The 18,376-nt window shown below is 35.3% G+C and overlaps 2 protein-coding genes across 3 annotated transcripts in view; one reads left to right on the top strand and one right to left on the bottom strand.

Moving 5' to 3' along the window:
* stxbp1a (syntaxin binding protein 1a) overlaps positions 1-6,755 on the bottom strand; it is a 34,232-nt gene extending 27,477 nt beyond the window's left edge. Inside the window, exon 1 of one of the 2 annotated variants that reach the window (XM_077232729.1) lies at positions 6,601-6,755. In XM_077232729.1, coding sequence (XP_077088844.1) covers positions 6,601-6,637 — 37 coding nt within the window. In that variant the 5' untranslated portion in view covers positions 6,638-6,755. The remainder of the gene's footprint in view (positions 1-6,600) is intronic. The other variant, XM_077232728.1, reaches the window with a different exon arrangement.
* Positions 6,756-8,858: 2,103 nt separating this feature from the next.
* Positions 8,859-18,376, top strand: part of niban2a (niban apoptosis regulator 2a) — a 36,761-nt gene continuing 27,243 nt past the window's right edge. The window contains exon 1 of the mRNA XM_077232727.1: positions 8,859-9,106. Within this exon, the coding sequence (XP_077088842.1) occupies positions 9,052-9,106 (55 nt within the window). The 5' untranslated portion in view covers positions 8,859-9,051. The remainder of the gene's footprint in view (positions 9,107-18,376) is intronic.

The raw sequence follows: 18,376 nt of genomic DNA, 5'->3' as shown, positions 1-18,376 counted from the left end.
CAGGATATATTGTCCAGAAATATGTGTGTGTGATCTCAAAAATCCACACTGTGCGGGATCCACGCTGTTTTTGGAAATTTAAAAATGTTTCAATTTCAAAATAAAAAGAATGTTTTCATTTCAAAATCTCAGATTTTAATTCCTTACCTCATAGATTTCAGTGCGTTTTGTAATCTTAGTGTGTTTTGTAATCTTACTGTACACTCTTAAAAATAAGAGTGAGTGCCATTGATGGTTCCATGAAAAACCTTTAACATTCAATGAATTTTTACATTATGCAAAATATTCTTCATGCTAGAAATTGTTATTTTAAGAACTCTTCACTGAAAGGTTCTTTGTGCAACCAAAAAAATAGATATTCTATGGCATAGCTATAGAAAAGAAAAAAAAAACGTTTGGAACCTATTATTAAGAACTTATGTTTTTTACTATTCTGTGGTTCATTTTAGCACTGTGTCTGTCTCAGTGAGACGACATATTTTATCCTCAGGTCTGATTTATATTTTTCCCCAGAGGTCTCCACCCGGAATCTTTTTCATAGGAAAGCCATAAACCAATTCTGGATTCTGGATAATGTATTCCGGGAGAGTCGGCAGAGAGCTTGAACAAAACATCTTAAGTCTTAATATTAACTTGAATATATTGTAATTTAAAAGCATCCCGAATCAGATCATGCCATTGGTAACACCCAAGGACAAACTATAAAACTGTATGACTGATTGCAAGCTCATGGCTGATCTTAATAGAAATCTATAATTCATTTCGACTGTTAGTACATTTTGCATTTGCCTGCAGAGATTGGAAAATGTTACACTGGTCTGTGCACCCTGAACAAAGCTGAATGTCAGGGCGAGAGCAATAATGGATAATGACAGGCTAGTGGTGCATTTCAGACTTGGAGAAATACAGTAGACTAATACACAGTGATTTATTTAGCAACCTCTTTAATGCATTTCATGGCTTTCCAAATGGACTTTGGGATTGCAAAATATGAGGTCAAACATCTAAAATATCTAGAAGACTACAGAAGCCTGTTTTTCTTTTCATATAATTTAGTCTTGTTTTAAGTCTCTCTGGTTGGTTTGGTTTGTACAACTGCTTAAATGGAAATGGATTTGAAGACTTTTCTAACAGATAAGACCATTTTTGGTCAGATGATTAAATGGGTAAAAAATATTTGATTGTCATTCTGATATTGTCATTCTGTCATTTACCTCAGTTAAAATAGTAAAATCCCCCTCAGGACTGTGAAAATGTATTTTGGACAGATAAGGACCCTGAAAACCCAGTTTAAACCAACCTAAGATGCTTGTCTGGTCTTAGCCGGTGGTCTTCTTGACCTGAAAAGTGCTCAAAACCCTTATAAAACCAACGTCAGGCTGGTTTAAGCTTTAGTGCCGATCACACTATTCTCAGAATATGTAAGATCTTTGTATGGCTACTGCCTTCTTAATTTCCACTCTGCTCTTCATTTAACCCCTCATTATTTTTTCATTCACACTAGAATTAATCATCATAAACTGGCTGCTATTTTTATCATCGTGTGTCTGTTCCATGGGTTCTTTAAATATGGTGGAGGTTTCCCTGTGTGTTGAATTGGAGGAGAAAGCAAAAGCTAACCTTGATCAGTAGCTACTGAAGCCAATTCTGAAACAAACAGCCACATACTGGATCAGTGCTCTCCATGCAGCGCTCATTCATACTCTCATATATTAAAACTTGTCCATTGTCACAAATGGTTCTGAATACATGAGGAATACTTGAAAGGCACAGGGCTCTCTCTTTGAGTGTTAAGGGAGTTATAAATGTCCTCCGTTCAAGTCAAGCATGAATCACACGCTTGCAATTTGCTGCAAGGCACATTGACTGTCCTCTCTTCGCTTGCCATACACAAGTATACACACTATGATCAAGGACTTTCATCTTAAAGGTGCAGTAAGGAATTTCTGAGAAACACTGTTGATATTTGAAATGAACCCAACCAAACACTCTCCTCCCTTCATGGCTCCACCCTTACAAGAATGGATATCTCTTTATCATAGCTGAAGCGAAGCAATATAATGCTTTGTGAAAAATAAAGCGAAGATGAGGATGAGAAGGAATGAGAATAAGAAGGAAGAACAAATAATAAACATACAATACAAAAGAGTATATAAAAGCAAGAGTTCATTGTTTGTGACCAGCAGCACACCAGTTCCCACTGCTATAGCTAACATTACAACAACAGCATATCCTGGTTCTGTGAGACATAGCAAATCCAATCTCACTCACGTATGGAGCAGAAACAATGCGACCTCCATTTTCAGGCATTCCCCTCTTTCAGCTCTGGATAGCTTTTCTAATATTAACGTGGGTCCAAATGCTCTTGCCTGATCATAACCCTTCTATTTCCAGTGATATTCTGAGAGGCCGCTCACCGCAGAGCAAATGGGAGGAGCTTACGTCTAGCAAATGTAATATGCGCCTAGTGGGTGGAGCTATAATATCAGACCACACCCTAACCCTACCCACTACTCTATCCCTCCACCCAATTCAACGTCCAGAGAGGAAGAGCTGAACATCATTTATTTCTGCAGTGAGTTACACTTAGATATTCCTCTGGGCTGAGTTTCCCGAAACCTTCTTAACGCTACGTCGTTCTTAAGTTACACCTTAAGCTGTACCTTATCGTTAATACGTGTTTCCCGAAACGTTCTTAGTTAAGTATACCTTCTGTAAGTCATACGTTCGGAAGGTTGGTCTCCAGAGCACTCTTAGCTATACCTTATCACTGTTGGCAGTTCACTCCGCTAGTGGGCACCACTGCAAAAAGCTTCTTTACATCTTAGTCTATACGAATATTATTTTAATTTGAATACACCCAGTGTTCAATTAGGCTAATTCAAGTGTTTTCGTGCAAATAATAAAATTGTCATCACACTAATTGGTGTTAGCTTTTTAATTATATTATCCAAAGGTACATCAGCTGGCAAATAGTTTGGAATTTGGTCAAACTATGGCAGCGATACAGAGAATAGTTGTGCTAAATCAAAGACGGCGCCGTCCGCGAAGCCATTTAGTGTATGTGCACTATTATATTCGCGAAAACTTTAGTCCCCTGGCTACCATGTCAGAAGATACAATTCAAAAGAAATTTTGCCTGCCACGACAGCAAATTCAGCAGCTTTTAGATCTTATTAGTCCAGATGTGTCAAGACAAACTCGACGGAACCTCCCCCTCAGCCCTTTGTGGAGTGCCATTATGTGGCAGTGTGGAGTGTGGAGAGATTATGATAATATAAGTGCCCCTTTCTAATGCAATGAAAGCATACGGACAGTTACTGTAGTGGGTTAGACGCATGACACGTTTGAGCACGAGGTTGTGCGTTTGCGCACTCTTTCCGAAATTATATAAAATGTCCAGGGTTTAATTTAGTTTAAAATTTGTAATTTTTTATTTTTTATAATATCCCATGAGTCCAAATAAATGCAATTTCCACTATTTCTGAAGTGCTTCTTTTAAAAAGAACACCGCTTTCTCACATAACGCAGTGAAGCAGCCCCTGCACGAGGGAATAATTGATTCTCAAGCCATCAATATCAACAAATTCAGCACCATCGCCACGGACAGCACCGGGTAACGTCGCACGTAATCTTAAGCGGCTTCCTAAGGCATGGTTCGAGGAACACACCTAAAAATGGTATACCTTCAGTTAAGTTATACCTTAAGAGTCTTCGTAGCGCGCTAAGAGACAACGTAATCGGGAAAGTAATCTCAGCCCTAGCCTTATCTCTTTTGTAATGTCTCTCAGCCATGTCTCTTTCTACAGTCTTTCTTTAAATCTCCCTCTTGCTCACTCTCTCCTCCCCATCATGAGTGTATATGCCCCCTACTGCTGATTGGCTGCTTGGTCCGATCCCACTTCAACCGCGTTTCTCAGAAATCACTTACTGCACCTTTAATTCAACTTCAAGTTAAGAGAACAGAGAAGCTTTGTCATCTAAGGGGTTGTCATATACCCGTCAGGTTTTGTTTGTGGATGTATATCTGAGAATCCCTCCAGATGTTCTTTATGACGCATTGTACTTGCAATATTAGCTTGGCAGATATATGTGTGTGTGTGTGTGTGTGTGTGTGTGTGTGTGTGTGTGTGTGTGTGTGTGTGTGTGTGTGTGTGTGTGTGTGTGTGTGTGTGTGTGTGTGTGTGCGCGCATTATATATACAATTATATATAATATATCAATATATTTCATTTTATAATAAATATGTAATTATCAAACATGGTAAAGAAGAGTATATCAGTTAGCCTAATGTGTTTGCAGTATGCAGAATCAAAATCTTACTATAAAAAGATTTGTGGAGAAATTAAAGGAAATATGTTTCCCTGAATACTGAATGTAATGTAAGGCTGAATCTGGTAAGTAGGGCATAGTATAAGCTCAATTCATGAAAATGGATCAACAAATAGGCAGGCTAACAAAAGAACTGGTTCATTCAGAACTCGACTAATGCCTATGAAAGACCCTTTAAACAAATACTTTGAGTAATTTACGCATGCTTTCCATCTACTCCTGTTTCCTTACATTACAACCTACATTTCCCTGTGAATATTGCATCTTTTAAACATAAAAACAAAACTATGACAATCTAAGCAAGGATGTACGTGCATTAGGCCAGCCCCCTCTCATCTCTTTGCTCTCTATCTGACCCTGCGTCTGATGATGTGTATCTAATGTCCCACGAGAAGACAGTGAAACCAACACACACGCATACACCCATGCCACATCAGAGACCACAGGAAAACCAATCCATCATCCTGCGTGTGAGGATTGGAAGACAGGATCCAGCGCAGGTGTTCTGAGCACTAATGATCAGGTTTCAGTCAATATTGATTATATGTGTCCCTTTCATTTGGACTGGACAATGCAACAGCATTTTTACTATTATGTAATATTTTCCATTCTTTCAGTTTTTTAGCAGGTGTTTAAACAACATTAACTGATATATTACAAATGAAACAAACTCAAAATGTTTAATATGATTCTGTTGAATGATGAGTGCATAATACATGGGTCAATGACAAATAATTACTGTATATATAGGAAATATTTTTGGAAATATTAAAATTTTGCTTTAATATGTCCCTCAATCAAATTTAGACAAAATAATCATAATTTAAAATAAAAAAATTAAACATATTTTTCAAGGTAAAAATATTTTCATTAAAGGTTTTTTAGATGACCTCAAGGGGTTCTCTTTGAAATCCATGTTTTATCAGTTTTTATCACGTAACTACAAAAAATGTAGTTACAACAAAACTGATTTAAATGTGTTGGACTGAAGTTTTTCATATATTAATACTTTATTTGCTTCACTGGTTTTATATATATATATATATATATATATATATATATATATATATATATATATATATATATATCGAAATTTGAGCTATATTATTAAAAATAATATAAACACATTCAAATGCAAGTTAAAATAAATTTTGGGGCATTTGTGGAGAAAACAAAAGGCTGGAAAAAGTAGATTGGCATATATATATATATATATATATATATATATATATATACACACACACACACAAAAGCCCCATGATATTTATTAACTATTATTTTTAATAAATGAACAGATGCTTTTGATCATGGCAAAGCTCAAATTTCGATTCCCAATCCCTATTATAAGCAAGCAAGCCCTGAGATCTCTAAAAGAGAGAATGAGAGTCGAAATAATAATTGATTTCGTCAACCTTTCAAACAGGCCATTTGAAAACAATTGTCTTCTTATCCTGCTTGCTGCATAAGCAAAATTTCTCTAAAAAACGAAAGCACCAACAACCGCCATCAATATGTCTGCACTAAACGCCATTCTCTTGCGCTACACATGACAGATACAGCTCCACGTCTGAGGGATGCGCATTTGGTGCTCTCATTTTCCACTACTCAACCGAACACGAACAACTCCGCCATTTAACGATCATCCAGCTGGAGATGCGAGCCAGCTGCATTCATGTTAAAAGCACGGGCACTTCCTGGGCAGAGCAGTTCACCAGCTGGAGCTTTACGCAATGGAATATAATGCACTGGTGATCAATCACAGGGGTGAGGCAGTGCCAAAACGCATTAATTATCGGAAGTAGCAGGTAGAGTTATGCAAAGATTGTTTCAATTGTATTTTCATTAGTTATATAGATAATAATAGAAGTAGAATCAAATAATATCGCAGTGATCTTTCGACACAATTCCCTGCGAAATTCTTCAAACGTCCGTGCAGAACAAGGGCGTTCCTGTTCTGGACCATCTTTATCAAGCTATTTTCCTGTTAGTCTGGTTCTCGTGCCACATATTTATATTTTAAACAACATGCAATGGGAATAAAGCCTATTAATGTCATGCTCCACTGATGCACAATGCGTATCCGCAACACCCCTAGAGTAATGTCCTCCCCGTTCAGCATTATGGCAGGGAAACAACCATCCGCATCCAGGGGAACAGAACGCCGACGAACACCAATGACATGCAACGGGAAGGTACCATAAAATAGCACGTTCACATGGTTAAACATTAAACCTCAGTAGCCGAGGAGAATTAACATTATGATCTTACTTTCGCCAACGACCGCCTTTAATCCAATTGGTGCCATGATGCTCGTGAGTGTTCGCCCGTGTGCAGTGTGTTCTCCTCCCTCTCCTCCTATTGCTGTCTCAGGTTGAGAGATGCTGCGCACTCCTCACGGCTTCTGACTGCGGAGATCCGTCACTGCGCATGCGCCCCTCTCTCCCACACATGAGCTCATGCTACAGACCGACAGAGACAAACACTGAAGGCGCAGACACAGAATCAAAAGTGAATCCTTTCTTGATTTCTTACAGATTTTTCTCTCTTTTTTTCCTCCATGTCATGATCAATGGAGGTTTTAAAATATAATTGCACCTGTTTATATGGCGTTCATTGGCTGCCACTAAAGGTTTAATATTTTACATTGACTTTGAATTTCTTTAGCAAACAAAGCATTTTAAGTTTACTTCATTCATTTAAAAACATACACTACCAATCACGTTTTTTAATGTTTTTTTTAAAGTCTCTTCTGCTCACCAAGGCTGCATTTATTTGATTAAAAATACAACAACAAAAAAACAGTAATATTGTGAAATATTATTATAATTTAAAACAGCTGTTTTCTATGTGAATAGAAGCTGAATTTTCAGCATCATTACTCCAGTCTTCAGTGTCACATGGTTCTTCAGAAATCATATATGATGATCTGATGCTCAAGAAAGATTTATGATTATTATCAATGTTGAAAACAGTTATTTACATTTTTACTTCAGGATTATTTGATTAATATAAAGTTAAAAAGAACAGCATTTATCTAAAATAGAAAGCTTTTTTAACATTAAACACTACAGTTCAAAAGTTTGGAGTCAGTAAGAATTTTTATTTTATTTTTATTTTATTTAAAATCAATACTTTTATTCATGAAGGAATGATTAATTAAATTGATGTTACATTAAAGACATTTATAATGTTACAAAAGGTTTTATTTCAAATAAATGCTGTTCTTTTGAACTTTAAAACTGTTTTCAACATTGATAATAATAATTCATGTTTTTTAGCACCGCATATTAGAATGATTTCTGAAGAGATTTAAAACAAAATAAAAAGAAAACATTAAAAATCTTACTGATCCAAAACTTTTGACTGGTAGTGTACATTGTGAATGTGAAGTTATTAATTAAAGACAGGCTATTATTAATGACCAATGAAAATAAAAATGATTTAATAAAATAGACAAACCGTAACAATATTTCACATTTTACTGCTGTCATGTACAGTGGCTATCAAACGTGATCATCATGAAATTTTGACCACATGAGGGCGTTAAAACTCTACTAAACATGAACCCTTTATCCTAACGCCAGTTTCGATTATATAAAAAAAGACAGTGTTTTTTGGGGATCTTTTTTTTATTTCATATTTATGACTATTTTCTAATCAAAATAATTATTGTAATATATAATTATTTAAACAGTCTTTTTTGCCATGCTAAAATAATATTATATTACAATTACATTTTTATACATTTTTAATTATTTTATAAATTAAATTATTTCATCAATATTATTTTGTTTTTATAAAATATAATTATATTAAAATTATCATCTTTTCATTATCATTATTATCAAATACCATGAAAAACTATAAAATAATATTTTATGCCAATATATTTAATCAAAATTCCAATATTTTATATAAAATATATTTTTTATAATGATATTTAAACTGTGGTATTCAGGAAATTATCTTATTTTATCAAACTTCTGTGCCAAACAAAGCAATATGTTATTTTTGTTTATTTATTTGTAATTATTTGTGTGTATATATTATTATTATTAACAATTATTGAAAGAAATATTTTGTATAAAATACAATTTTGCCATTTCCTCCCTTTCCCTTGACTTCAAGAGGAAGCAGAGCAAGCCTCAGTGGCTCCATTCAGATTCCTTAAAAGTATTTTTCATTTACTGGAGACAATATCAGTTTGGGAATGAAGTTTTAAAGATGTTTGTGGAAAAAATTCAATGTGGAAAAGAATTGTGGGAAAAAAATAATTTAATTAATTATTGGCGAGCTTTATTACCAGATTCAGAAGTCATTTCAAAACCAAGCCAGGTTCCAGTCTTATTTAATAAATAAATAAATAAATCAAGCAAATCCCATCATATAACAAAAGCTGTATGCGATTCCATGATCATATCAGACGCTCGATCTATAATCAGCCGTGATTAAAAATACAACACGGTTTGTTGTGAAGATGGGTGTGTCAGTGTGTGTAAACCACACCCTCTGAATGGCACTCATTTGACTGAACAAGTTTAAATGAGTCTCACACAGAGAGGGCGGCGCACAGTCACGTCAACGCAAAATGAACGCAACGCTCTGACTGAGTGACCACTGGGATGGTTCATTTGAAAGACACATTTCTCTAGTGTTTCCTAAGTTTCGGATACAAAGTAACTTTCTTCAATATCCGTGATTGTCATTTAAATCGCCATCATGGGTGATGTGATTTCTTCCAACCTGGACGAAGGCAAGCGGGAGATGATTACAGGTAAAACGCGTTTGTGTTACTTTACGAAGGGAAAGCCATTCTCGGTACAACAAAGGTACAATAGCCTACTTAAAACTTAAATACTTATAGTGAACGTGGACACAACCACAATCGTTTAAGAGAGCTTAATTAAACAGAAGCGTGTGCAACAAAGAAAACCTGGACTCCTTCGTGAGACGCATTTTTTCACTTAGAAATCACAGTCTTGTCATCATTAACTGTGACTAAGTTCATAACTTTCTGCCTAACTCATTTTATGTTCCACGGAAAGAATAGAGAAAGTCATACAAGATTGTGCAAGAACATGAAGGTGAGTAAATGATGACCGAATTGAATTTAAAGCGATATGTCTTAAAAACACGACGGAATGTAACAACGCGTTGTGTGTAAACGCCCCTTAATGCCTCAAGTATAGGCTACACATACTGGTTTTAATTACCTTTTGAGGCATTATTGAGTAATAATGTTTGTATTAAAAACACTTGATATTGCTCATCCTTTTTCGAATCGGTTTCCCACGCCATACACGTATATTAACGTTTAACCCTTTGGCAAAAACAGTTTTTCCTCTAGGTCAACTTCACTCAGTTTTTCTATGAGTGATTTTAATATTATCTTCAAACCCTGTAATAGTAGTTTTGTGTCCACATATGATCTTTTTTGCTATATCTCTTATAATAATAAAATAGCTAAAAAATAAAGTATTTTTGTCTGCATTATGGTTCCTCTAGTTGGTTTAGAGAACTAGTAAATATCCTCTACCTGTAGAGAAATGCTCCACTACAACCATATTTTAGTTCCTCTCCCAACTATGATGGGAAATAATTACTTTCTTTAAAAGAAATATGCTTTTCTCATTAAAGGTTTTTATCCAAAGAGATTTGGAATACCGCAATTGTTTACAACATTTGATTTTGTTTAACAAGACTTTTTTTTTTAGAGATTTTCTACAAACTTCCATGAACATTTCATAGATATCCTGTGCTACCAAACTGACATGTGGGAAAGGAAATGTTACCAGTCCATAATTTGTGACGTATGTGGTGGTTTGGAGCTGCGTCTTGTCCCCCCCCCCCCCCCCCCCCCCCCCCCCCCCAAGTATTCTTTTAGAACAAGATATATTTTAGTTGTGGAAAGCTGCCAAAAAAAAGTGAAACAGAATAATATCTTAAAGATAGGCTATGTTCCCATAATAACTTTCGGATATTATAACAAAAGCTCTTTTGCCTGTGTCTGGAAATATTGGATCACTACAACCTTGTATGTACACACATACTCTTAGAACAAGTCAGGACTGGTTAACAAGTATAGGTTTCATTGTGTGCGTTTGAAGTACCAGTCTGGATCTTTCATTGACGATGACAGGCTTGAGTCACTTGAGGAGTTGCCACTTTATGAAATAATTATCTTGTTCTAAGCTCATTTCTGAGAAATATTTACGTGTGATCAATGCAGGTGGATCTCATGCAGACACTTTTGCTGATGACATAAAAAGCCATCTGCTGACTCAGCCCTCCTAAAATTGTGGGAAGATGTTTGCTCTTCAGATGACAAAAAAGCCACCCTCATAGACTCCCTTAATGAGGCCCTGAGCTGTTATGAAGATGTTTGTTGTGGTAGATGGACAGGAGGTCAGCTGGTTGACAGGAGGTTTGAAAACAGGAAATTCTTCTTTAGACCTCCCTTGTGAACTATTTGACTAATAGGGCTGGATGGATGTCTCCTTCGAGAGTGAGATCAAGTATGAACATGTCTTGGGAGTAAAAGGGATGATCTTCTCAAGGTGTCCTCATGTCCTCATACATCTGTCTCCCCCTTGTCTTTCACTCCCTTTATCAATTTCATGGACCGTGCAGGGTTCATCTGCTGACTGTGCATGCGGGAGGGGATGTTTGTCATTTTTTGGTCTTTATGTTCGCTATGGATGGATTGATTGATTATTGGACTTGTAGAAGCCAGCAGTGAGATCCAATTATCTAACTGGCAAACGGATGAAGTTTTGGCGAAAAAAATGCCTTATGGTATTCTAGGTAGCCTCAATAAGAATGGGTTGAAAATTATAATCCGATCAATAATATGTTTCTATGCTATTGTTTTTCAGCAAAACTGTCTGAATTGTACAGTTGTCTTGGTGTTACCTGCATAAATAACTATCCCTGCATCTCTATGTGCATACTATCCATCCTAAATAGTATGTGAGATTAGAATAAGTGTGTCCCAAAGCATAGGATGTTGAAAAGAGTATGGCAGAAGTCCCTGGATGGTCTTGTATTTCCGGTAGATTCTCGAAGTGTAGATCCGTGCACACTATAACGGTTAATATCTATGGAAGCTCGTTTCCGCCACTAAATAAAAAAAATATAAAAGTTAACTTTTTATCTCACAATTCAGACTTTCTCAGATTCGGGATATAAACTTTCAGTTGTGAGTTAAGTCAGAATTGCGTGATTTATAAACTCACAATTGTGAATTATTGCGAGATTCTGCCTTTTTTCCCCCCGCAATTCTGACTTTTCAGAAAAGAGAAAAAAATTTATTCAGTGGGCTAAACAAGATTCCATAAAAACACAACCAATTACTTTGAAGGAGGATTTGTTTCAGGAACACGGATAACAATTGTTTAAAAAAAAAAAACTACAAACATGTCGGATATTTGCAACCAACAGTTTAATAGAGTGGTTTAGGTAAAGGGGGTTGAGTGACTAATAAACATTTAACCTGATAACATTTATTTATTTAATGTTATCTATGTTAAATTTCATCTGCAAAAACAATGTGGACTTTTACAAAGATCCACAAACACATGAGGAGAGTTGAAAGGCACACAACTGGCACATCAACGTGCTGCTACTTAGTTAAAATCCTTCACATTTAATTTAATACTAATTTTAATAGTGACAAGATGATTAACAGTTTACAGTGACAGGATGTGTGTACATGTGAGAAAGTGTCCATTAAAGATGCAATTTAATGATGTGATAGTATGTTCCAAAGCTTGTCTACTCTTTTGATACACACTCAAAAGTATGTACTTTTTCTTCTGAAAAAGAGTGCATACTTTCAAGCCGTAGTATAAGTAGGCATATTATTATATAATGAGTTTTATTATTATTATTATAAATGTTCTTTGTAAAGAACTTAACCTAAAATGTAAAATTACATTTTTATGTGTAAAAATTAATGAAAAATAATATTTTTAATAATTTAAAGGAACAAGTCAAATGTAACATTTCTTTAAAGAAAAAAAATTTATGTAAATATAAAATCATACATTTTATTTGAAACAGTGAAAATATTTTTATGACAAGCAGAAATCTGACCTACTAACCTCACTTGACCAGGTTCTTTTTTTCTATAAGATTGCAAAATGGCCACTAGTCTCAACTGTATGTGTGTTTATTTTAGTCTCTCTTTTTTTTGCCTTCTACAGGTAGTTGCTCTATTGCAGGGTTTTAATCTTTAAAAATCGTGTATGTGATCTTAGAAAAAAAAAGTATTTTTTTTTCCTCTAGCATTCCCTTGCAGCAAGGCAAGGTTCCCCCCCAGGTTTGAAAACCACTGCTCTAATGTCCACACTCCGAGTGGAACCCATCTTAAGATGATGTGCTGTGTTCGCAATGGCATTCCATTTCAGCATTTCTGAAGATAACGTGGTTTTCCTGCGAATCGACGCCGTTTCCTGTTCCGATTGAACGTCTAGAAACGCTCTCTGCAAATATACATGTGAATGAATACTGTGGAATAGTCAACACTGAGCCAAAGCAAACTGAGTCTACAAGTTATTCTGGTTTAATACAATAGTGGGTCTGCTAGAGAAAGGTATACCCGCAGACGCGTCGGCTCCTGAATTCATACAAACTAAACATCCATTTCATGTTTAAATTTCCTGTAACAAGAAGCGCCTAATCAGATGGATTTCTTAAGAAAAAAGGTGTAAGTAAGTGGAGAGATTCTTTCCTGTGGAGACCTAGGCCATGGTACAGTAAATGGAAATACCCAGAAGGCCATGTGTACTTGGAGCGCTGTACTATAAATTTACTTTGACATCAGATGTGGCCTTCTTCCTTTTCCGTCCTTGTCAGGTTTTTCCTTCCTGTTCTTATGGAAACATCTCCTTTCACATGCATGCGAACACGTGCTAACTTTCATCCCAATACAGTGCCTCAAGAGATTGTTTAATATGTTAATTTTAAATACCAAGGATATCGTTTGCTGTAAAACTAGACCAAGATACTTTGAATATGGCATTCAAATGAGATCACCTCCAATCATGCGTCACTTTTTCCATTTATTGCCCCCTTTATATAAGCAAATTATTCTTAATAGCACCATCTTCTTTTCATAAAGCTTCGATAAGCCTGCAGGCTCAGGTCTTTTCATTTTTAATGTGTATTTTCATACTGTGTCCATGTGTTGTGTATTTCCACACTTGACTGTTTTTGCAACTGTTTCTCTCTTTATCAAGAACGCCCTTTAATTATTGACCTCCTTTTGTGTTCTACCCTATTGAATTTCTGGAAAGCTTGGATCAGCACACACACACACACACACACACACACACACACACACACACATATATATATGGGTGATTCTGCAACTACGGGCACTTTTAAGTCCCAGCAGTGAAATTTTAGATTTATGTTAAAATTTGTCATTTGATGTTTCATAAATCTATTCACAGTGCCATTACACACATTGACAAAAAATATAATTACTGATTAATGTGATTAAATATAATATTATGAAGCATTTATAGCTCAAAACACCATTTTTGTTAATGTCCCACACCTGTGGTCTCAATGTTGAGATGCATAAAATAAGCTAATTTAATTACAATTTGACATTATTTCAAATGGAATTGTTTAATATACAGATTCATTTACAGTATCTTAAAATTTGTTGTATTATTAATTGATAATTTTTATGATTTTTTTAACTAAATGTGCCTGTCCCACACTTTTGAGTCCTTACCGCAACAATGGAAAAAAAGCTTTTGTTATGAAATTTTATCGAACACAAACAAGTCTAGTTTCTATTGAAACCGAAATTATCACTTGAGCACATTGCTGACAGACTGGGCCACCACACTACCTCACTCACAAGATACCAAAAAATAAGGTAAACATCATCTTTTCTGCTCTAGTATTTATTGTGCGTCCTTACCATTCAGCTTAATTATTGTGTATTTTTAACTACATTTTAAAAATAAATGTATATTACTGTTAAATTCATGTATATTAAGATGCTAAGAGTCAAAACTAATGTGGTAGGCCTTGCTAGCTGCCAATTAGCTAAAATATTAGGAAAAATGTCATTTCCGCAACATGTCTTTACCGCAGCAAATGTAGGTGTTGCGGTAAAGACCTTGTGTTGCGGTAGAGACAAATTCAAGGTTTACTGTATATTAAATTACAAATATTCTGTATATTATTAGTACTGAAGTATATATTAGTATATATATAAACATGCCATTTTTTAACCCTAGATTTTAACATCGTGTCCTTACCGACACAAGATGTCATTACCGCAGCACTGCTCTATTTTACATTTTTTCACATTTTCATTTGCAAAAAAGTATTTTCACACTTAAGCTGAGATGATTAACACATTGAAATTGCAACATCTGTCATAAAAAGTTAAATATTTTATCTTTTGTGTGTATGGAAACAATTGACATCTAAGGTTACTGTACATTTTTTACATGGCATAGAAAAAAACATGAAATTCCCTATTTTGTATATATTTTTTTTATATCAGTATTTACAAAATTGCATCAAATTTGAAAAAGCTATTTAAATGTATCATTTTTTTTATAGAAATTACTAAAGAAAAATTTAAAAAATTAACGTTATTGTAACGTTGCGGTAAGGACACTTTTTAAGAAGATGACCCGAAAAACATAAAAAATAAACCTGTTCCAGATTAAAATCTTAACGACTACATTCTATTTTGTGTAAGTTTTTATATGTATTACAGACTGTGATGGTTAAAATTTAAATTCATGGAGGTTGATTTTTTTTAAAATTGCGATAGTCAAAAGTGTCCGTAGTTGCAGAATCACCCATATACAGTATATTTCCACATAACTGTTGTGATGTCTCAACAGAATACATGGTGAGGGTTGCACAGTTTGTCCCAAAAATCATGTTGTGTTTATTTTGGTTAATGTTTTTATTTGTCATTTGAACCGTGATATTATAATCCCTTACATCTCATATGGAAGTGTATTTTATGAATTTATTTTTGTTAATTTATTATCTAATTTTTTTAAAAATAGAATAAAGCCCTAAATGAATGTATTATTAAGAACAAGTAGTTTTCTTAGTAGTACAATTTTAGACTTTGAAGCATGCACTATACCAGGGGTCTGCAACCTATTTGTCATAAAGTGCCATTTTTAAGTTTCCGAGTTCATCACTGTGCCATAACCCGCCCCCAACCCCCCCCCCCCCCCCCCCCCCCAACAGAAATAGTACAGAAATTAAAATGTTTTCCATGAAATTTGTTTTAGATTTCATCTTTGTTTTAAGGCATAAATTAGACTTTGAAGAACAGATTGGACCTGGTCATTCGTGTTTTCACTGACTTCTTTCAGTTTTGTTAAAAGTGTTACACTTCCACTTGGCAACATAACTGCATCTCACTACTTTTAATGAAGACAACTGTGTGTTAAGCTTCAGAATGTAGGCTAAACTTTCAGTTTCATTTGCGCAGTTTGCACGTCGGCTTGCTGAAGAGATGCGTGTTGCAGCAGCGCTGTCATATCTATAAACCGGGAGCCATTATAACACTCGCTTGTTTTTTTTTTACCAATTTGGGAGGAGTAAAATTTACATTTGTGACTTCAACAAGCATATATAATGCATGTATGCATTTTGTTCATTTTCATCTGGAATATGTAAAAGTGTGCTCTCAATCAGAGGGCATTTGTCTCACGATTGGATAGCTTTCCAATCAGAGAGAAAACATGAAGTGATCAGGTACGCATGAACGGAGTTTCCACATGCATCGCAGTCATTTTAACATGTATGGAATGTTTAATAAGGACTCTTTACACTTGGTTGAAATTTATAGCATTAACTATTTACAGCGGAACGAGCTTTAAGGTGTCAGTTGCATAACTTGTTTGCGCTGATGCGCAGTGGTCAGCGCGACCACTCTGACCAATGGTTTGTTAGAGCTGCACGCTTTCATTGACTTGTGCAGTTTAATACTCACACTTTAATAATATTAATAACTCCTAACTTAAGTTAATAAAACAAGCTGTTACTACAAGGAATTATTACATCAATATGTAGATCTGTATATGTGGGAGGTAGGCTACTTTATCTGAATGAAATACATACACCCCTCTCGCGCTTGCTTGCGTGCCAGCGATTAACCCTCCGCGTGCCTTAGGTTGCCGACTAGAGCCCGACCGATTTATCGGCGGGCCGATATTATCGGCCGATTTTAGCCATTTTCCTAACTATCGGTATCGGCATTTATAATGGCCGATAAATGAATATTTTAAAAAATGCGGGTAGGGTGATTCATGTAAGGGTGGCGCTGCCAATAAAGCACCTAAAAGCTGTCACAAGAACTGGCAAAAATAATGATTATGAATACAACAAATATAGCAAGGAGACATTTTAATTGTTTATTAATAAACAAGTGTTTTCAGTCAGTGTCAGCCAAAGATGAAGTTGACGATGCTGACTCGCGATCTTCAGTGAGCGCGCGCCAGAGAGAAATGCACATTTCATACGATTACATGAGTCTGTCTGTCTTTCGTTTTGAATTGTTCTGTTTAAAAGCAGACATTTCAATATAGATATATTTCAATTCTCAGGTCTATACGCTGAGTTTCGGTTCATGAGACGAGCTCCAGTTCACCCGCAGGCGCCTCCGTGTCGAGATTATCTATCGTCTGTTAAATTTACTTCTTATAAATTAAATCCAGGCAAATGGCTGATGAAACATTGATTAAAATTAAGATACAATTAATACAAAACGAAATTCACTTTGAAACGAAAGGTTTTGTGCTTTCTGTTTGATGTCTATGTGAAAGTTTCAAAGCATTAGCGCCGCTTTCAGAGCGCTCACGTCCGTAGTGCTGAACTGTTGCGTCTGTAACATTGTTTTTTCCTCATAAATGCAAACACGAAAAATAAAATAAAATGAATATTTTATGTAGCCTGTGGAGACTGAGAGCCAACCCTTCTTCATCCAGTGGGTAGTAGCCTACTTGTGATTTGCGCAGTGTAATTCACAGAATTGATTTCTCTGCTCCAAGCCTCTGTCACGTATTGTGTGAGCATGTGACTATTGCAAGCGCGCAGCTGAGAAGTCCTGATTATATTGTCTGCTATATTTAGGCCTTCTTATTTATTAAGGCAATTGGTTGATGAAACATTGATTAAAATGCGTGGCGCGAGCGATCTCCGACAGTAAACTGATTCTGCTTTGTCTAGGGTAAACAGCTGTTGCGACGCGAGCAGTAACGGCCGCGTCCGGTGTAGACACAGTGTTAAAGCTCATTCTGCCTGATAACGCTACGTTACAACATCAAGCAATATTCCAAAAATGTATATAATTATAACACTTTATATAGGGCAATTTTGCATTAAGAGTAGCCTAGTTTCACGTTTAGTACATTTTGCTTACTAATTATTTAAAATAGTATAAAAGTACTGTACATATGTAATTAAAAACGTTTTCATTATGATATTATTCATTTTACTTTAGTAAAAAGATCTGAGTTCTTCCTCCACTGGTAGAGATTAGAGGAATTAAGAGTAAAAATAGAAGATAATAAGGTTTTGTCAGTGACACTTTTTATATATTTATTGATACAAGTTATGACTAAATTAAAAGACAAAGTCGTCGTTAGTGAAGATTATGCAACAGTATTTAGAATATAATATAATATAATATAACATGCAATGCAAACTAGTTTGGTTACAGCTCAGCTGTATAATTCTCATTCTATCATTCCCCCTGCCTCCATTACATATCTGTGTCACACAAGTGTTTGATTACCACATTTGAGTGATCATTGCAAAACGTGTTTATAAAATATATTTATTCTGTTTATAGCTACTGTGTAAAGTACCCATCAAAAGTTTGTACACACCAATAGGAAAGTGTCCAAACTTTTGACTGGTATACTGTACTATAATACACATAAATAATATTGCTACTGTATTATAATATACACATAAATAATATCGGCCGATATATCGGTATCGGGCTTTTTTTACTCCCTAATATCGGTATCGGCATCGGCCC

The sequence above is a fragment of the Siphateles boraxobius genome, unplaced genomic scaffold (assembly GCF_051911475.1).
Source record: "Siphateles boraxobius isolate OS27281-9 unplaced genomic scaffold, OSU_SipBor_1 18, whole genome shotgun sequence".
In the NCBI taxonomy this organism is placed as follows: domain Eukaryota; kingdom Metazoa; phylum Chordata; class Actinopteri; order Cypriniformes; family Leuciscidae; genus Siphateles; species Siphateles boraxobius.
The sequence above is the reverse complement of the archived record's forward strand: the minus strand, read 5'-3'. Positions and strand labels throughout refer to the sequence as shown.